Source organism: Ochotona curzoniae, unplaced genomic scaffold, assembly GCF_017591425.1.
Source record: "Ochotona curzoniae isolate NIBS_2020 unplaced genomic scaffold, NIBS_Ocur_1.0 contig_2754, whole genome shotgun sequence".
NCBI lineage: Eukaryota > Metazoa > Chordata > Mammalia > Lagomorpha > Ochotonidae > Ochotona > Ochotona curzoniae.
Genome location: NW_024465582.1, coordinates 25,430,220 through 25,448,914, shown reverse-complemented (window position 1 = coordinate 25,448,914; position 18,695 = coordinate 25,430,220). Strand labels below are relative to the sequence as shown.

At 45.6% G+C, this 18,695-nt stretch overlaps 2 protein-coding genes across 5 annotated transcripts in view; one reads left to right on the top strand and one right to left on the bottom strand.

Moving 5' to 3' along the window:
- The window catches only part of PLPP1 (phospholipid phosphatase 1), a 75,771-nt gene extending 70,988 nt beyond the window's left edge, over positions 1–4,783 (top strand). For both annotated transcript variants that reach the window (XM_040977543.1, XM_040977544.1), the window contains 2 exons: positions 3,961–4,137; positions 4,523–4,783. In XM_040977543.1, coding sequence (XP_040833477.1) covers positions 3,961–4,137; positions 4,523–4,654 — 309 coding nt within the window. In that variant the 3' untranslated portion in view covers positions 4,655–4,783. The remainder of the gene's footprint in view (positions 1–3,960; positions 4,138–4,522) is intronic.
- A 96-nt stretch (positions 4,784–4,879) lies between these two features.
- The window catches only part of MTREX (Mtr4 exosome RNA helicase), a 79,294-nt gene continuing 65,478 nt past the window's right edge, over positions 4,880–18,695 (bottom strand). For all 3 annotated transcript variants that reach the window (XM_040977541.1, XM_040977540.1, XM_040977542.1), the window contains 3 exons: positions 15,147–15,309; positions 6,300–6,404; positions 4,880–5,141 (listed from right to left, as the gene is read on the bottom strand). In XM_040977541.1, the coding sequence (XP_040833475.1) occupies positions 5,089–5,141; positions 6,300–6,404; positions 15,147–15,309 (321 nt within the window). In that variant the 3' untranslated portion in view covers positions 4,880–5,088. The remainder of the gene's footprint in view (positions 5,142–6,299; positions 6,405–15,146; positions 15,310–18,695) is intronic.

Here is an 18,695-nt window from a genome sequence, read left to right as displayed (position 1 = left end):
CCCAAAGCTTTGGGCCGTCCTCGACTGCTTTCCCAGGCCACAAGCAGGGAGCTGGATGGGAAGTGGAGCCACTGGGACACAAAACTGTATCCGTATAGGATCCTGGTGCAAGCAAGGTGAAGACTTTAGCTGCTAGGCTACCGAGCCTGGCCCTGTAATTCAGTACTTTAATGGAAGCTAAATACTATTTCAGAAATTTCTGCCAAAAATGGTCATGGTGAGTGCTGCTACAGCCCACAGTGGCTGACAAAAAAAAAAAAAAAAAAAAAAAACCCAGAAACCTGCTCCTTATAGTTCTGGGGGTTGGCTGGCTGAGGTTGTGGGGCTGTCTGGTCAGGTTCTGGGGAAGGTCTGTGTGCCAGAAGACTGTCCCTTCCTGCTGTCCTCACCAGGGGAGGCGAGCTCTTACCTGGGCACTAATCTCTCTCACGAGGACTTGGCTGGAATGAGCTAATCAGCGTCCAGGTGATGTCATCATTTGAGATCGGGGTTCCGATGTCGGAATTTTGCGGGACACACGCAGTCGACAGCACTCCCCTGCAGCATCACAGCTGAGTTGCTAGGTTGCTGTGCACTTGGTGAAACTTCCAGCAGTCTTGACTCAAGTGGACCCCACAGAGTGGGCCTGACACACGTGCTGCGCGCAGGGGAAGGCAGGCCTCGGCCCCCTCCAGCCTGAGTGCGTGTGCCCGTCCCGAGCAAGCCCTCCTGTTCCTGCATCGAGTCTCGGGACATGTAGCCAAACTTCCATTTTTATTTGAAGTTATTGCACAGTATCTACCCTGCCCTATTGAGTGGCAGTTTTACTGGGCACCCTCCGTGGAGGGAGAGGCTCTGCCTGCAAGAGCAGCTCAGGAGGCTGCCTCTCCTCTCTGAGGGTGGGCAGTGCTGTCTGGAGTGGTGGCACATTCCTGGAGATGCTGGGAGACCATGGCCAGTTCTGCCTGGACGGGTCTCCAAGAATCAGGCTGTCAGCAGTGCGGTTTGTCTTGCTGTGAGAGCTCTTCCCTTCGCTGTCTGAAAGGGTCAGCACTCGCCTGCTGCAGGCGAGGGGCAGCTCCTGAGGCTGCCTCCTGTGTGGCATGTCCAGTGCCCACCACAGGTGGCAGGAGGATTCTGAAGACTGTGAAGACTCCACATTAGTCTTCTTAAAGTTCATGGAAGATGCGTATTATGAAAAGGAATGCTTGGATTTGAGTTGGCACCCAAATCTACTCATCTTTCACTTTCTTTTCCCCATGAGCTTCATGAAGCACCCTCATGGCACCGTTTTCTCCAACTCTTCCTTTGCAAAGCTGGTCTCCTGGAAACACAATCGCTTTTGAGTAGCTCTGAGCTTGTTCTGTGTTGCCACAGAGCTGGTGCTGGTGGCAGGCTCAGTGTCCCAGGATCAACGTGCCTGTAGCTCCTGAGTGTCAGGTGTATGGGCAGGGGTGCTGAGTGGCATGGCCATCCCTCTGCCTCAGCAGCCGAGGAATCTCCCCAGCCCCACTCCCCATCTGGGCTGCCCTGGCAGTGTTTCTGCACCCCCTTCAGTGCAGGTGCCCTCAGCCTAATTCCCTGGGCCAGCCCTTCCCTACCTGCACGACTCTGGCCTTCTGAGAGCTTCCTCCCGGAGAGCTGTCCTCCCTGCCACCCTGTGTGCTGCACCCTGTTCCCTGGCTGGTCGGCCCAGGGCTTCCTGGAGCCTGGCCTGTTGGGCCCCTTCCTTCCGTGTTAGCATGCTTCCTTCACATGAAAGGGGACTGCTGGGCTGCGGAGGGCTCCAGAGGGCGTGCTCGTCAAGCAGCCCCCCTTCAGGACACGAGGCCCTCAGCTTGGCCAGACTGCAGCGTTGAGACTCCAGGAAGGAAGCTGAGGTGCGAGGGGGGAATGAGGACATGTGTGGCTGAAATTGTACACCTCCATCAACTGCAGCTGCTTCTCCTGCCCTCTTGGGCCACTTAGGTTTTCAGTGTGGCTGTCACCCTGTCCCATTCTTTTCCATGCTTGCTTAAGAGTAGCTTTTAACATATCATGTACCCACTGGATGCCCTTTTGTGGGAATGCCTTGCTTCAGATTCTAGGGAGAACGCAGCCCCACTGACTGGTGGCCGGTGCCTCCCAGCCATCCCAGGAAGGACCGCCCTTTCAGCTGTGTCTGGGTGAGCAGGCAGGCAGTTCGTCTCAGCAGGGGATGTGGACTTGACCCCGAGCCTGCCAGTGGGTAGCAAGGCATCCAGTAATGGATGTGGAACTTGGATCATTCTGATCAAATACGCTGTAATGGATTTAGTGTGATCTGTGAGTCACAAATGGGGATGTGGTGGCAGGGACCCAAGTGCTGAAGCCACCTGCTGCTGCCTCAGGGGAAGGAGAGCTCGAATCCAAGCACACTGCCCTGCCACTTCCTGTGCTCATCCTCACTCAGATGCTCGTACTTCAGGTTATTTCTTCTCTCCAGAGCCCCTCAAAGGACAGAAGGAAAAGTTATAAATCCCCAAAGCGAAAAGGAGACACAGGATGAGTGGTAGCTAAATTCCTAGTGCCTGCAGAGGGTGGCACTTCAAAGACTGCATTGCAGAACCGAGACTGACTGGGGAAGTGGCACTTCCTCATAGCTGTGTGCTTTGCTGAACGTGCTCAGACGCAGCAAGGGCCACGGAAAGCGAGAAATCCAAGCCCAGGGTTTCAGGCACTAGTGGCTGTGGAACTCGGCTCCCATGACGTAGTTCGTCCTCCGTGGGTAGAGGCTGTGTGTGGGGCCTGATCGTGACTTGAGTCCATGGCAGTTACTGCAGGAGGAGGGGCCTTCACAAGCTTTATGGAAAATGCATATAATACACATGTAACATCTTTTGCATCTTTATTATTCCATTTTCTATGAGCTTGCTTTTGAAGCTGCTGAGTCACTCAGTTAAGCTCAGGTGGTGCATGCTTTTAAAAGATGTTTATTTTTAAAAGCTTGACAAAATTAGACAGTCCTGGGGTTTTTGCCAGCTGCTGAACTCCCAAAACAGTGTCCAAAGACCATGGCATGGATTTGCTTATCTATTTTAATTAGGTAATATCATTGAGGACTGCACTGAAATTAAGTCTGAGTCAAAGTTGTGAAGTTCTTAAATGGATGTTAAAAATTGTATTTTTATTAAATAGAACTTAGGACTTAGAACCTACATGGGAGTGCAGTTGGGGTCGTGGCTACTGTGCCTGTGGGCCACCCTCCAGCTAATGCAGCCTGGGAAGAGGCAGGTGCTGGCTTTAAGTACCTCGGTCCCAGCCACACAGACAGGAGGGCTAGATGCAGTTTGGGCTGCTGGATCAATGATCTACTTGAAAGAGATTTTTGAAGAGTTCTTTCTACTTAAAATCTTAAGGTACAGATGCACTTAGAGGATAATCTTGAGTCTGATTAGTGCACAAAAAGAATGCTGGCTCGTAAGAGTTGGACAACCTTTTCCAAAGGGCAGGGTGACTGACTGATCCACTGATTCAGTCCACAGATGCCCGCAGTGAAGGCTAGACCAGGAGCCCCGATCTCCATCGGGAGATCCTGGCTCCCAGGGGCTTCAGCAGGAAGCTGAATGAGAAGCCCCTGTGGGCACCCCAGCTGGTGGCTTAACTTATGGTGCCACCATGCTTAGGGAATTTTTTTTTATTGAAAGGTGGATATACAGAGACAGGAATATCTTCCATCTCCGGGTCTCCCGCTATGGGTGCAGGGTCCCAAGGCTTTGGGCCATCCTCGGCTGCTTTCCCAGGCCACAGGTAGAGAGCGCTGGATGGGAAGCAGGGCCGGGATTAGAACCGGCAACCATATGGGATCCTGGGCCTGCAAGGCGAGGGCTTTAACCACTGCGCCATCAGGCCAGGCCCTAGATAATTAGTTTAAATAGCAGCTTTCTACACGTTGTGGTGCTGCTTTAACTAGCTCCCAGGTGGTATGCTAAAAAAGATTGTTTCATTTGTATCTCCCGCTAGCTCTATCTTCAAGCCAGGATGAAGGGAGACTGGGCAAGACTCCTCCGCCCCACACTGCAGTTTGGTCTTGTTGCTGTGTCCATTTACGTGGGCCTCTCTCGTGTTTCTGACTACAAACACCACTGGAGCGACGTGCTGACCGGCCTCGTTCAAGGCGCTCTGGTGGCGGTACTGGTGGTAAGTACAGATGGGGAACGCGGCCCAGCACGTCTTCACAGAGAACAATCCTGATGTCACTGCAGGTCACCTCAGAGAACTGAAAATCAGGCTATTACCTGCAAAATCTTAGTATTTTTACTATAGAAAACTCTGGCTATAAATAATTCTTTTTGGTACAAACTGAAAAAAACTGAAGTTTCTGGAGAAGACATAAAAGTATTTGGAATGATCTTTTAAAAATATAAGTGAGCTGCTATTTTTTTGTATGCTTCTCGTGCAGGAGAAATTCTGATGTCTGTATATCTAATTTGCAAACTGCCTCCTCTGGTTTTAAACCCGTTTCATACACCAAGGCAGACTGGGCTATTCAACATTTTGCCCTATTCTATCTTGTTCCACACAGGCTGTATATGTGTCGGATTTCTTCAAAAAGAAAAACTCTCCTTTTAAAGAACGGAAAGAGGAGGATTCGCACACGACTCTGCACGAGACGCCCACAGCGGGGAATCACTACCGGAACAGCCACCAGCCATGAGGCGGCGGCCCGGACGGAGCCGGCTGCTTGCCCAGCAAGTGACTGCACCGGAAGGCCAGGCCGGAGCTCGCGGCCATCCTGGGCACAGGCCGAGGAGGGACTGCCGCCGCTGCTCTACCTCCGGGAGGCCCACTGACCTGTGTGTAAATAGTTACATGTAACACAATGGTTATCTTCTAGCTCTGCGTTCACCAAGAAAATTTCAAGCCTTCTAACTAAGAGCTCCCCACCTGTACATTTTTATTAAAGTAATGCTATGTACAAATGTGTATGTAATATGCTTTCTTAGAATGATGCTTCATTTGAACATAATACACATTAAAATGTTTGAGAAGTGTCTTGAGATGGGAAAATCAAAATACTTGTAAATTTGTAGTTGATTAATCAGCCAGGTGGTAAATAATTTACAAGCCCATATCCCTTCAGGTGGCGCTCTATAAGTAGAGGCTGGCAGCAAACACAATATCTCTCTTGATTTTGGTGATTCCTAAAAGAAGAGAAAGGTTTCAACCTTTCAGACCGTAGAGCACACAGCTTCCCACCAGCACCCCACAGTCCCGGGATACTTTTCTGTGTGAAAAACACCCACAAGTGTTCAACAAGCAAACCCACGTAGAAACCTCTTATTCACGTGACTCTACAATAGCTGCTGTGTGTGTAGTTAGGGGCTATTCTGGGAAGAGCTAAGCTGGGAACAGGTGCTAGCATGGATTTTCAACCCACAGGGGCTGAGGGCTTTGGCAAGTTCATGAAATTAAGATAATGAAAAATTATTTTGCATATCCAAAGACAATATATTTTGCATTTCCTTATAAAATTTTTAGACTAAGGCTAGGAAAATAAAAATTGTTTAAAGTTCTCAAGAGACAAAGCTTAAATCCTGAGTGAGTGATGCATCTCAACTAGGCAGAAACATAAGCCAGTTCTTACAAAACAGTTTAGTTCAAAAATCGCCATCATGGACTAGCTCAGAGCCTCAGCTGCCCCTCTCAGATACTTAAATTTCCATACTCTTTCTTGGCCAACATCAGGTGTCAATGCCAAACCTCGGCCTGGCCATCCTTTAGGGATCTGGCCCCCCTTGCTACTCCAGGCTTGCCTTCACTGCAGCAGCCAGGGTGACCTGTGCTCGGCGCTGGTGCCAACAGGATCATTTCTCTTTCCGGTCCCTACCTCTGCTAAAGCCCTACCAGCTTCCTGTCACTCAGGTCTACAAAGGGCAGATCTGAGGGCCTTCCACACAAGCCCGGCTGGCAATTCTTATCGACTCATCACCAGCAGGAACATGAGGGGGGAAAACTGGAACTGAAAGATGCCTATGTTGGTGTAACAAAGTCTGAAATCCCAGTGTTTTCATAATATGCACGTTTCTTAACTTTTTGAAGATCTTGCATATACATGCATTCTAATCTTTTTTGCACTTAAATAATCCCATTTTGCACTTATTTAATCCCATTCCTACCAGCTTTTTGAAACAACATGGATGACAAAATTTCATCCCACAAACATTAGAATTCTAGAGAAATATGGTTGGTGGCCCTGCCTGGTGACCCAGTGGGCGTATCCCCCTAGGTTATGATTTAGAACTCATGTCACACACGGCTTGCCATCATTTGTAGATAAAGTCTATGAACTGCATACTGACCTTCTGCAAACTTATTTTCCAGCTCAGTGTTTCCAATGGCTTTTGCTGCTTGACACATCTGTCGGAGCAATTCTTCCAGGCGCCTCATACAACGAATTATGCTGCCTGGACAGAAAAAAATAATTCATTTGTCAAATGGAAATAATTAGGAGTAGATTTTTTTCAGGGGCAAGGCGAGAGGACAGGAGATGATTCGCTTTTTTTTTAAGGCACTTGCACTTGGCAAGAATTAAATCAGCTGGTGGCCTGTCCACTGCCAGGAAGGCCCTTTCCTTCCCTGATGCTGGACAGGAGTATGGGTCTACCATGGCACGCTGACACTTGCTGCAGTGGAGGCAGGAAAATCAAATGCCTTGGGGGCAGAGCAGGGGCAACTCTGAGGAAGATGCAAAGATGACCTATCATCTGGGTTGCCAGCCAGCCACAGACGGCACCTGCAGCTAAGCCAGGACCCTCAGTGCGGCCCGATGGGCATGTGCACAGCAGCCCTGCATGTGGAGAGGAGGCCGCGTGGGGGTTCCAGCAGCAGACGGTGGGAACAGAGCTGTTATTTCAAAGCTGCAACCATCTCGCGACCTTCAACGTTTGCACTGTCTCTGTCTTTACTCAACAAGTCTCCATGGGCCCGCAGCCTCCCCCCAAGTCCTGGCTCCATGGGCCCGCAGCCTCCCCCTGAGTCCTGGCTCCGTCCGTGCCCAGTGTTTGTATCGAAGCGGAAGCTGTGAGCACATTTTCACTTCTGCCTCAACCTGTGCAAGGGTGGGTCCCGCTCTAGGTAAAACCTGCCTACATCTAAAACACTGGGGACGTTAACCTTAATGTTAACACAGCAACAGTGGGCCTCAAGGTGCAAGCTGCAGAACAACACACTCACTTTGGTCTCTAGCAAGTCCTGCAGCACTGGAATGACACATGAACATTTACCAAGTTCCTGTTAGTACCTTTGCTGCTCAGTGTTGAGGTTGCTTTTGTACCTTTTAACATCCTATACATCACGTTCTAACAGATTTAACTGAGAAAGCAGGATGAACGTGAGCCCACAAAGGCAAACCGGCGGGCTCTTTTCCTAACAGCCCAGGGCCACGGGCAGGGCTCCCTCCCTTGGGAGTCTGAGGGGTGCTGCCGGAGGCTCCCAGGCGGGACAACGAGGCTGGGTTCCACACACGCCTGTCTGCACGGAGACCTCATTTCAGGTAGCAGATTTAAAGGATGGGAGCCTGCTTATGAAGGACAGCACTGACCAGCTCTGCGGTTCCCTAATTCTAAAGGGTTAGTACCACCTGCTACACACGGGACGCTCCCCTTTGCAGCTGTGCGGCACACTTCGTCTCAGAACAGGACTTGAGAAGGACCCTGGGTTTCGGTCCAGAGTTTGCTAAGTAACGAGCTCTGCCTCCCACAGCCTGCACCGCCTCTTACTTCCCTTTCTCACCTGTAAGATGACACTGTAAGAGATGTGCAAGTTCTTTAGAAACAGTAAGAATGTAGATTATTACACTGACCTTTAGCTCCAACATTCCCAGCCCCACGGCTTTTGTGTCCCTCCTCTCAGCAGAAGGTCCAGTTAGTCACGGAAAGCCCTCAATCAAGCCTGAACTTGATTGTTGCCTGTACTTGACTGTACAGTTATCTCCCTCCTAGGGGAGCAAAGCTCATTGGAAGAATTCAAAGCCAAAAGCAGTAGCCAAGATGAACACAAATTCCACAGCATCCCATCATCAGACACGAGGGCTTGCGCACACATTTCAAAATAACCAGGCCTGCTACTTCAGGGAAGCAAGTAAGGGAACGTACGCTTGAAAACACAAGCAGGCTTCAAGGAAGGGGAGAATCCGAGTGAAGGCATTTGTGACAGCCCCGTCTCCTGGGCCTGGGGCAGGCCGGCACGCTCTCGTCCATTTGAGCCTCTCCTCTGGAGTCCCCAGGTGCACAGCACAAGGGATATTTTACACAGGGAAAAGGAAAAGCTCAGAGAAGTTACACATACGACTAATCCAGGATCCACAATGTGAACCCAGTCACTAATGCTCTAGAACCCAAGCATTTAACCATATTACATTGCTATACAATGACTCATACTGAAATACCTGGATTTTTAAAAAACGCTCAATAAAAGTATATATAAGTTAGAAGTCAAGATTAAATTCAGTTTAAATACTTACAGTATTCAGGTAAGTTTCTGGTTTTACTCTAAGCACTTGAGCAGATTTATCGCCAGGCAATGTAAAAGAATTTATATTAATGATTTCCCAGTAAGGAGTAGTAAAATTGTCTGACACTTGTCCAGAACCATTAGCCTAGTGAGTGGGTAAGATTGAAATCTAGGAGTGTTGCTCTGACCACTGCTAGGTGGTGGCTCGCTGGGAAAGGTGTGGATGAGGAATTAAACGTCAGCAGAAAGGCTGTGATTCAAGGCTGCGGGTCAAGTGCAGGGGCAGGCCCAGGAGTCAGAGTGGCAGGGCAGGGGCTCATTCAGAGGAGCCAAGAGCACAGGACACACATGGACCCCTGGGGAGGGCGAGTCAGGCAGGCAGTGTCAGCTGGGAAGGGGGCAGGCAGGACGGGGAACTGCCCCTGCCCACCGAAACGGGCAGAGCTGGGGGCACATCCGAGCTGTGCCGTCTGCACTACTGGGGGACTGGACTCCGACAGGACTGCCTAGCTGGGGTAACATGGCTGCGGCTCGGTGCTGGGCCCCGCACCCCCGCCTGGAAGGCTCAGACAGAACTCAGCTTGCAGACTGCCTTTCTCCAGCAGATCACTTTGTAAGAACCAAGAAAGTGAGTTATTGCACCAATCCAGACTGGCAATGCCTACACAGAACCAGAATCCCAGCTGCTTCCTAATTCTGCCTCTACAGCGGGCACGGGGGACCAGGGCAGGATCCGGGGTGCAGGGGGTAGGTTTCCTGAGCACAGAGGCTCAGAGCAGGCCTCACAGAGAGCCACACCACGCACCATGCTCCTGCAGCAACTCATTTAGGGTTCAGAAAATGAACAGAACAGATGAATAGCCTTTGACAGAAAAACCAGTATTTCATAGGAGACCCCGCTTCCACTTAGGAGCGGGCTGTGTCGTCAGCCACTCCCAACTTTCCTGCTACTACGTTACGGCTGAGAAATGAGGAGGTGGCGAGCTTGTCAAGCTCAGGTTCCTTCTAGCTCTGGGATCAGGAGTGGACTCCCACACCCGTCAGACAGTGAACACCTCAGGGCAACAGCTGCCCTGTCAATCTGGGTGCCAAGGGTTCATGGAACAAGAGTCTTGGCTGCAACCTTGTGAAAATTGATGGTGCCGCTCTCTGATGTGAAGGAGCCAACACAATGAACGAACAGGCCGCAACAGCGGAGCATGCGCAGCTACTGGCCCAGTCTTAACGGCATCCGAAGAAGAGTTACCTGGGGCAGCAAAGATAGAAACCTACATGGCACCGAGTCTCTCCCGTGGACAAGGACAGGACTGAAACCAAACCATGAAGCACACAGCCGTAAGGCCATGTTCCACTCCAAACTACTGGAAGCTCAATAAAACCAGAAATAAGCACATGAACCTAATAGATTGTTATAAATCTTTTCACCTGGCTCAGGGAGAAGATCAAATCTATCTGTTCGGTGCCTTTCCCCCAATCTCTTCAGACAGCCATAAAATAAGTACAGCATCTAAACACAGCATTAATCATTTTAATCACACTGATGTGCAATTTAGCATGTCACTACCCTTTTGAATACTCAGGTCCACATCACCATTCCAGAAGAAGCTGCACTGGATGCCATAAAATCCATCCTTGTCAGTAAGTGTCCCATCCAGTGAGCTTTATTCAGAGCTGTGTAGGTAACATTTTCAAAAACGCTATATATAAAAAAATGCTTCAGATAATATTTTCAAAAAGAAACCCTGTTTGCATTAAGCAGTCCCAGCGAGTCCTCTCTTCTCACTCTGGCAACTACTAAGCTGCTTTCTTTTTATCATGGATCTGCCTATTCTGGACACTCCCCAGGGTCACACAGTACAAGGCCTCTGCACTTGCCTCCCCCACCCACTCCCCCTTAAAGAGCTACGTACTGGAAAAGCAGACATATACAGAGGACCTCCCACGAGGGTGCATGGGCCCAGCCGGTCGGTCCATCCTCTGCTGCTTTCCCAGGCCACTAGCAGGGAGCTGGGTTGGAAGTGGAGCAGCCAGGACATGAACCACAAACCACAGGGGATGCCGGCAACACAGGTGCTGCTATGGCATAACAATGGTCCCTGACTCTGCTCTGTTACTCAGATTACTGTACTCAGTGCTGACCCGTAACAGAGTGGATCGGGCCTTTTTGTCTTCTCAAAGTTGGTGATAATTGTACTGTATGGCTATATAACAGTATTTCTACCCAATGATGGATTGCTGGGACTATGTGCTTTCATTTAAGGGATATTTTTATAAACATAAGGCTTACCTGATACATGGAATAAAACAATTCAACTGATTAAGAACAGAAAGCAGATTTCACTGGTATTTCTGCTATCAGCTTTCTGGCACGCCTCATAATGATTTCCCACAGCTCCTGCTCTGACTCCATGGTTGAAGGCTACCCTGCTCTACCTCTACAACTGCCTTTCAATCACTCAGTGTTCTGGGGCGGAGGTGCTGGTGGTGGGGAGAGCCTCTGTGGCAGGCAGAAATACACTGAAGAGTTTTAAGAGAGGATTCTTCATAGAAGCTTTTCCAATGACAAGTGCTCGGCAGAAAGTACTCCGCTGCCCGCCCTTCACGCACAGCGAGGAGCACGGGATGGTCTCTGCAGTTAAACAGGCTCCTGGTTACAACACATCTACCTAACTGATCTGGATGAGGAGATGGAAACCCTAGGCCTTAGCCCAGGCAAACACTGTTTAAACTATATTCAGCTTTAATTTGGTGGGACTGAGGAATAACATTCCATCGTTTTCTGAGGATGACACAGTAAATAACTATTTATATAAAGTCTTCAAAATCCCTCAACTGAATCATAATATAAACTGTTCTCTTGCATCAGACATCCCTGAAACATATGGTTTTAATCATTAGTGCTAACTAGTCCCAGCTAATGTTTGACAAATGCATAAAATGACTTCCAGGCCTCAGGATATGAAATAATCAGACATTTTTACTTTCATATAAAATTAAGAACTTCATGTGGAACAAACAGTTTGAGCATAACATATTAAAAAGTTCCAATGCAATCACTTTTCCTATAAAAATGAAAGCACGCCGTACGCGGGTCAGAGCCTTGATTACAGCATTGTTCCGATCACACACCATGTGCAACAACATCGGGAGAGAATGGCTATTTTGGAATGGAAGAATAAGTCATGTGGTAAAAACCAACTAGGATAGTGGAAAAAGAGAACTGTATTCCATGTAAACAAATATTCTATTAGCAGCTAGAGTCCTCACCTTACATGTGCCAGGATCCCGTATGGGCAACGGTTCTAATCCCAGCAACACTGCTTCCCATAGTAAAGTAAATATAAAAATAAATAAATATTTTAAAAACTTAAATCTATTTTTATTTATTCAAAAGGCAGAGACAGAGACAGAAGAAGAAACTGAGGCAGAAACAGAAAGTTCTCCCATCTTAGTTCCTTGTCCGAATGCTGGCAACAGTCAGGGCTGGGCCAGGCCATAGCCAAGAGGGCGGACTCTGTTTTCGGATCCCAAATTTTCAAAGACAAAGGCAAATGATATATTAGAAATCGTATTCCACCCACACCAGAAATTGCAAAGGGGGGTAAACTAGAAATTTAAAATGCTGTTATGCTGTAGAAAAGACCAAGGCAGAGAACTACAAAATATCTTCAACTTTGACAGCTTGCGCTATATTGTTCATACTATGAAAAAACGCCATCTAAGTGTAAACTACAGAAACGCACAAAGACAATTATATAGGACTACCTAATTTTGTTTTTGCTAAATTCACTCAAACAAGCCAGTTACTTTATCCTGTGATTTTTTTTCCTTAAAAAATAAAGATAGGGCCTGGCGCGGTGGCGCAGTGGTTAAGGTCTCGCCTTGCATGCCCGGGATCCCATATGGGCGCCGGTTCTATCCCAGCAGCTGTGCTTCCAGCTCCGTGCCTGTGGCCCGGGAAAGCAGTGGAGGACAGCCCAGAGCTTTGGGACCCTGCACCCACGTGGGAGACCTGGAAGAGGCTCCTGGCTTCGGATCAGCATAGCATTGGCCATTGTGCTCACTTGGGGAGTGAATCATCGGACGGAAGATCTTCCTCTCTGTCTCTCCTCTCTGTATATCCGCCTTTCCAATAAAAATAAATCTTTAAAAAAAAAATTAAAAAAAAAAATAAAGATAAAACAAATAAACAAAAGCCAGAATACTCTACCTAGGACAAGTGCTGTGACACAGCATGTTCACAGCCACTGCCTGCAGTCCCGTTTGGGACTCAGCTCTCTGCCAATGAGCCTGGGAGGGCAGCAGAGGACAGCCCTGGGCCCTGGCCTCCACACAGGAAATCCACAAGAAACTCCTTCCTTCTGACTTTGACCTGGCCCAGCCCCGGCCACCTGGGGAATACACCAGCGGATGGAAGAACAAACTCTTTCTAACCCTGCCCTTCACATCAGTCTAAAAAACAGAAAACCAAAAAACAACACACACACACACACACACACCAATGCTGTTATGTCCAAACTATTATTTTCAGACATGCTGATAACTATAAATCCTGGCATGATTTAGCCATGAAATAGTCTTAGTCCTAACCTTAGTTCTGAAACACAAAAGTGAACATGGGACTTGTGTTAAACAACGCTGACACGGAGCTAAGGTGGTCCTGCCTCTTGAGGCACAGTTTTCTGTGGGTGGAGGTGACACACTCTGCGGCAGGTAGGCAGCAGTGCTGCTAAAATCAAGTTATCTACTAACAGGTTGATAGAGTTGTCCTCGAGTCCATGGTTCAAATTTTGTTACCACGTGACCTTCACCAAACTATTTATTCCAGTGTCCTCATACAAAGTGCAAATGATTAAAAGCTACTCTGAATTGCTATACTGTTTGACATAAAGTAGTTACTTAATGAATAGGGACCTTCTCAACAGCAGCAGTATTCAGAGCATTTGGGACTATGTCAGGAAATGACCATTTAGTACAAACTTAGAAATTCTGAAAACTTTAGGAAAGCTCTAAGATAAGAACATCCGAATTTAAAAATAATGTACTAAAATTGTAACATTAAACAATTTCAGACTCAGAAAATTAAAAATAGGAATGGTTCTTCATTTAAAATTTTAAGTGACAGTGTTTAATCTATAATAAAATAATTAAACCCTAAAAATCATTAGTCCTAGAGGCAATAGAAATGTTTTAAACATTCCTACAAATTCTATGAAGACCAAGCTCACTTATTTTAAGTTTTAACAAAGTTCAATGCAAATGTTTAATTTTATTACTATGATTTGCCATTATAAACATCTACTTCAGTCTACTTTTCCCCAATAAATGCATCATTTCTAAAAATAGTTTTATTTACTTTGATTTTGTGCTTCTTAAAATCCAATTTTTTTTTACATTATTTTGTCTGTATTTTTTTCATCCAAAATTTCTCTTCAGTTGCCAAATATTAGCTCATTAAAAAAAAATTTTTAGTTCTGACAAATCAATCATCTACTCCAGCCATGTGTTGGCAGTGAAAATCTGGGCAAACAGAGACTCTAACGTGGACTGTGTCAGCCAGTAGATTCTGGAGAGATTTCATCATGCTTGGAATGGCGAGACTAACAGCAATTCAGAACTGTTGAACTGTCCAAACCGCTTGACCAAGACCCTCCGAGCATGCCCCACACTGGGGACCTGGGATGGGTGGGAAAGCAAGGTGGGGCTTCTCCCTTTATCTCCCCCTTTACCCCAGACACAGGAAAAAAAAGAGAGAGAGAGAATGTGGAAACAAAACAAAACTTTGTTCTGGGGCTGGCATGATGTATGTGATACTTTGTGTCCTGACTGCTCCGCGTCCCATCCAGCTCCCTGCTGTGGCCTGGGGAAGCAACAGATGATGACCCAAAGCCTTGGGACCCTGCACCTGTGCGGGAGACCTGGAACAATCTCCTGGCTTTGGATTAGCTCAGTTCCAGCTGTGGTGGCCATTTGGGGAGTGAACCTCTGTAAATCTGCCTTTCCAAGGGGAAAAAGAAAAAAAAAAGAACAAACGAAAGAAAAATAAAACCCTGTATTCACAAATAACATTTCAGGGACAATCATGATGCTTGTCTACACGCATGCGCACAGAGAAAACACTGCACGATGATCAAAAGCAGCACCTCTGAGTGAAAGGCACGTGCCTGCTCCGTGCGCTGTCTCCCTCAGTCTGTGGGTTTGCAGCAGTGTGGGAGTGAACCACCAGATGGGCGATCTTTCTGTTTCTCCTTCTCTCTGTAAATCTGATCTGCCTTTCCAATAAAAATAGCTCTTTTTAAAAAATTTACTGTTTTGTGCAGTAACAGATCGAAGCCAAATTTGTTATTAGATCTGCAACAATAACAACTCATCATTTCATTTCTAATATTTTAGTGGAATTATATAGCTTCACAAATACAACTCATTAGGATCATCGATTTACTTGTGGCTATACGGAATTATACTCTTAGATATTTAAGAATTTATAATGAGCTCACTGCGCATCTTAAATAACACAAAGGATTTGGGGCAAGAGTATCTTGGCTTACATTTGCAGAGGATCTCATTTCATTCCCAAAAATTTGAAAAGTATATACATATGTAAATATATATATAATTTTTGTTCAGTTAAAATCATACCACATATATATTTCTTATAGCCAGAGAAAACACACACATGCAAAGCTGCACCATACCTTCAAAGACATCCGTCATTTTGCAGATGTGGGCGAAGGTGGCTCCGGTTGCCCAGGTATACACGACATCCATTAAGTGAGGTTTGAACGAGCTTAGGTACGTTTCCTCATCTACTTCCAATTTGGCTTCTGCTGAAACTTTTGCAATTCTTTTGGCACATTCCTATAAAGATAATAAAGGAATGTCATTTCATTCTTTAGCTTCCCAAAGCCAGTATCCCACAAGCTCCCCTTTCCTCTGAAGTATCACGCCTGCAATTTGGATACTCTGCTTCCGTGCAGACACACTGCCTTAAGCCTTTGCTACTAAATGATAAACAGCCAAGCTCTTGCATTACGCCAACATGGTCAAGAAAATATATAATAGGAGCAGGAATTCAGCAAGTTAGAGCTTTTGCACAGAAAAGTAAAATTTTCCCTTAAAGTTATTCAAGAGCAAAAGAACATATTTTTAAATTATTTCATTAGCAAGAAAAAACAAATTAGGAGAAACAAAAATACTATGACAAAGCAACTTTCGTTTCAACAAAGTTTAAAGCCTTAGATTTTCTTACAATAAGAAACTTAAGATTTACTCTTTTCTACCTGGTAATTCAAAGGGTCAAAAACCCCCACGTGGCCCCAGCACCATAGCCTAGCAGCTAAAAGTTCTTGTCTTGAACGAGCCGGGATCCCATGTGGGCACTGGTTCTAATCCCAGCAGCCCCACTTCCCACTCAGCTCCCTGCCTGTGGCCTGGGAGAGCAGTCGAGGGTGGTGCACCCGCGTGGGAGACTGAGAAGAGAATGTGCTCCTGGCTTCGGACGGGCGCAGCTCCAAGCATGCAGCCGCTTGGGGAGTGAATCATCAGACGGGACACGTCTCTCCTTCCTCATCCTCCTCTGTATATATCCAACTTTGCAATAAAAATAAATAAATCTTTAAAAAAAAACTACGTATATGCAGACTTCCTTGGTTCTGGAAGTTTAAATTTTTTAGAGAATTAAGGGATGTTAAATATTCTACTGAAGGAGACTTATCAATGATTTTTTTAATAACATTTTGGTGCATTTTTCCTTGTTTCTCTACTGTTGAAAAAGGTGGATAAAATCACCCATTCTAATATAAGGTGGGATTTTACTCTGTCAGCTCTACCTTCAGACCAGAGAAGGTCTCCCCAAGAAGCCGTTGAACTTATCTGGACAATAAGATGCTGGACTCTATGCTTGGTATATGCTTACAATGAAGGAATCTCAACTGAACTTGAACTGTGGTTACACAACAAGGGGGAGGAATCCACCATGGGGGGAAAGTTAGAGGAGGGTGGGGGGAATCCCAGTACCTATAAAACTGTGTCACAGAATACAATGTAATTAATTTAAAAAAAAAAAAAAAAACAGACCTGGAACTCGCTGGAAGTTGTGGCACAGTGGCTGCAAGCAAAAAGTTGTGTACCAACTGCAATAAGTGAAATCGCATTGTAGACCTGTGGGTGACACAGCTTAGAGACCTGCCCCAAGGAGAAGACTCTGCTAACCAGAAGTGCAATGACCAAAAAGAAGAGACAAAGGCACAGTAAATATTACCGAAAACTCCCCTCAAAGGAGCAAAACCCTATGCCAACCTCAGAGTTCACTGAGGAAGACATCGAGAAAATGGGGCATACAGAATTCATAAAACTCATTTTAAAGCTTCTGATCAACAATGAGAAGCACATACAAGAGTTCAAAGAATTTAAGGAAGCAATAAAGCAAATCAAGACTGATATCAGAAATTAAGAACACAGTAGAGCAAATTAAAAGTACAATGGAGAGTCTCCAAAATAGAATGAAGCAAGCAGAAGAAAGCATCTCAGAATTGGAAGATATTTCCTGTCATCAGGAGGAAGCAAACAAAAAGCTGGAAGCAGAGCTGGATCAGGCCAAAAAAAGTATTCAAGAATTGAAAGACACTATTAAGAGGCCAAATATAAGAGTTATGGGAGTCCCAGAAGGTGCAGAAAGGGATACTGATTTTACAGATATATTTAAGGAAATAATAAGGGAAAATTTCCCTAATATAGAGAAAGAATTGGGAAACAACATCCAGGAGGGGCACAGAACTCCCAACAGGCTTGATCCAGAGTGATCTTCACCAAGACACATGATCATCAAGCTCTCTTCCATTGAACAGAAGAAAAAGATCCTTAAATGTGCACATGAAAAAAATCAATTGACATATAAAGGAATGCCAATTAAACTCACAGGAGACCTCTCACAGGAAACTCTACAGGCCAGAAGAGAATGGAGTGACATATTCCAGATTCTAAAAGAAAAGAATTATTGGCCTAGGATAACATATCCAGCAAAGTTTTCTTTTGTCTTTGAAAATGAAATAAAATTCTTCCACAGTAAAGAAAAGTTAAAACAATTTGCCTCTTCCAAACCTGCCCTACAAATGAAACGTCAAGATGTTCTCTTGACAGAGAAGAGGAATAGCACCTACCAAAACCAAAGGCAAACAGGAAGAACATCCCAGTAAAATGACAACAGAAGACTAAACCAATGAATAACCCATTCCTAAAATGACAGGACCAAAGTACCACCCATACACATTAAACTCTGAATGTAAATGGCCTAAGCTCAATTAAACGTCATAGATTAATAGACTGGATTAGAAAAACAAAACAACATCTATCTATTGTCTAGAAGAGATACACTTAACCAACAAAGATCAGCGGAAACTATAACACATGGATTTTTGTTGTTTTCTGTTGGTTTCATCTCTTCAAAAACACTTTTTTTCTAATTAAATCATTCAACGACTCATAGATCATACAGTGGCATCATTTTCTTCAAGAAGGTTCTTGATTTTCATTTCTGCAGCTACACATTAGTCATTTAGTAGCTTGTTATTTAACTTCAAGGTGTTTCTAATTTCTCATTTTCTTCCTGTTGTTCTCTTTTGTGGGTTTTCACTTAAGGGGATATATAGTAGCTGTGTAATGGAGACTGTCATATCTAGTAACATGTTATTTAACTTCATGGCATTGTAAATTTCTATTTTTCTTTCTATTGTTGATTATGTATTATGACTTTTCATTTGAGGGGATGTACAGTAGCTGTAAAATGGAGACTAACATCCAGATGTGAGGATACAATGTAGTATGCATTTCTACTTCCAGACAAAGATGGACTTACAATGAAACTGTTTACTGTATCTTCACAAAAGGATGCTGGACTCTCTGCCATTGTCCATGCCCGCAATGATGGACACATGACTGAGTATGAAAAACTGTATTTTAGTAATGATATAGAGGAACTAGGTGTGTGTGGGAGGGAATTGGGGAAGGGATAAAGGAAATGCCAGGAGCCTATGGAACTGTATCATAAAGTGATGATAATAATAATAAAATGTAAAAAAAAATTCTCTTCCTTTTACATTTTACAAAATATTTATTTATATTTATTGGAAAGGCAGATTTACAGAGAGAAGGAGAGATGATCTTCCATCTGCTAGTTTAGTCCCCAAATAGCTGCAATGGCTAGAGCTGGGCTGGTGCAAAGCCAGGAGCCTGAAGCTTCTTCTGGG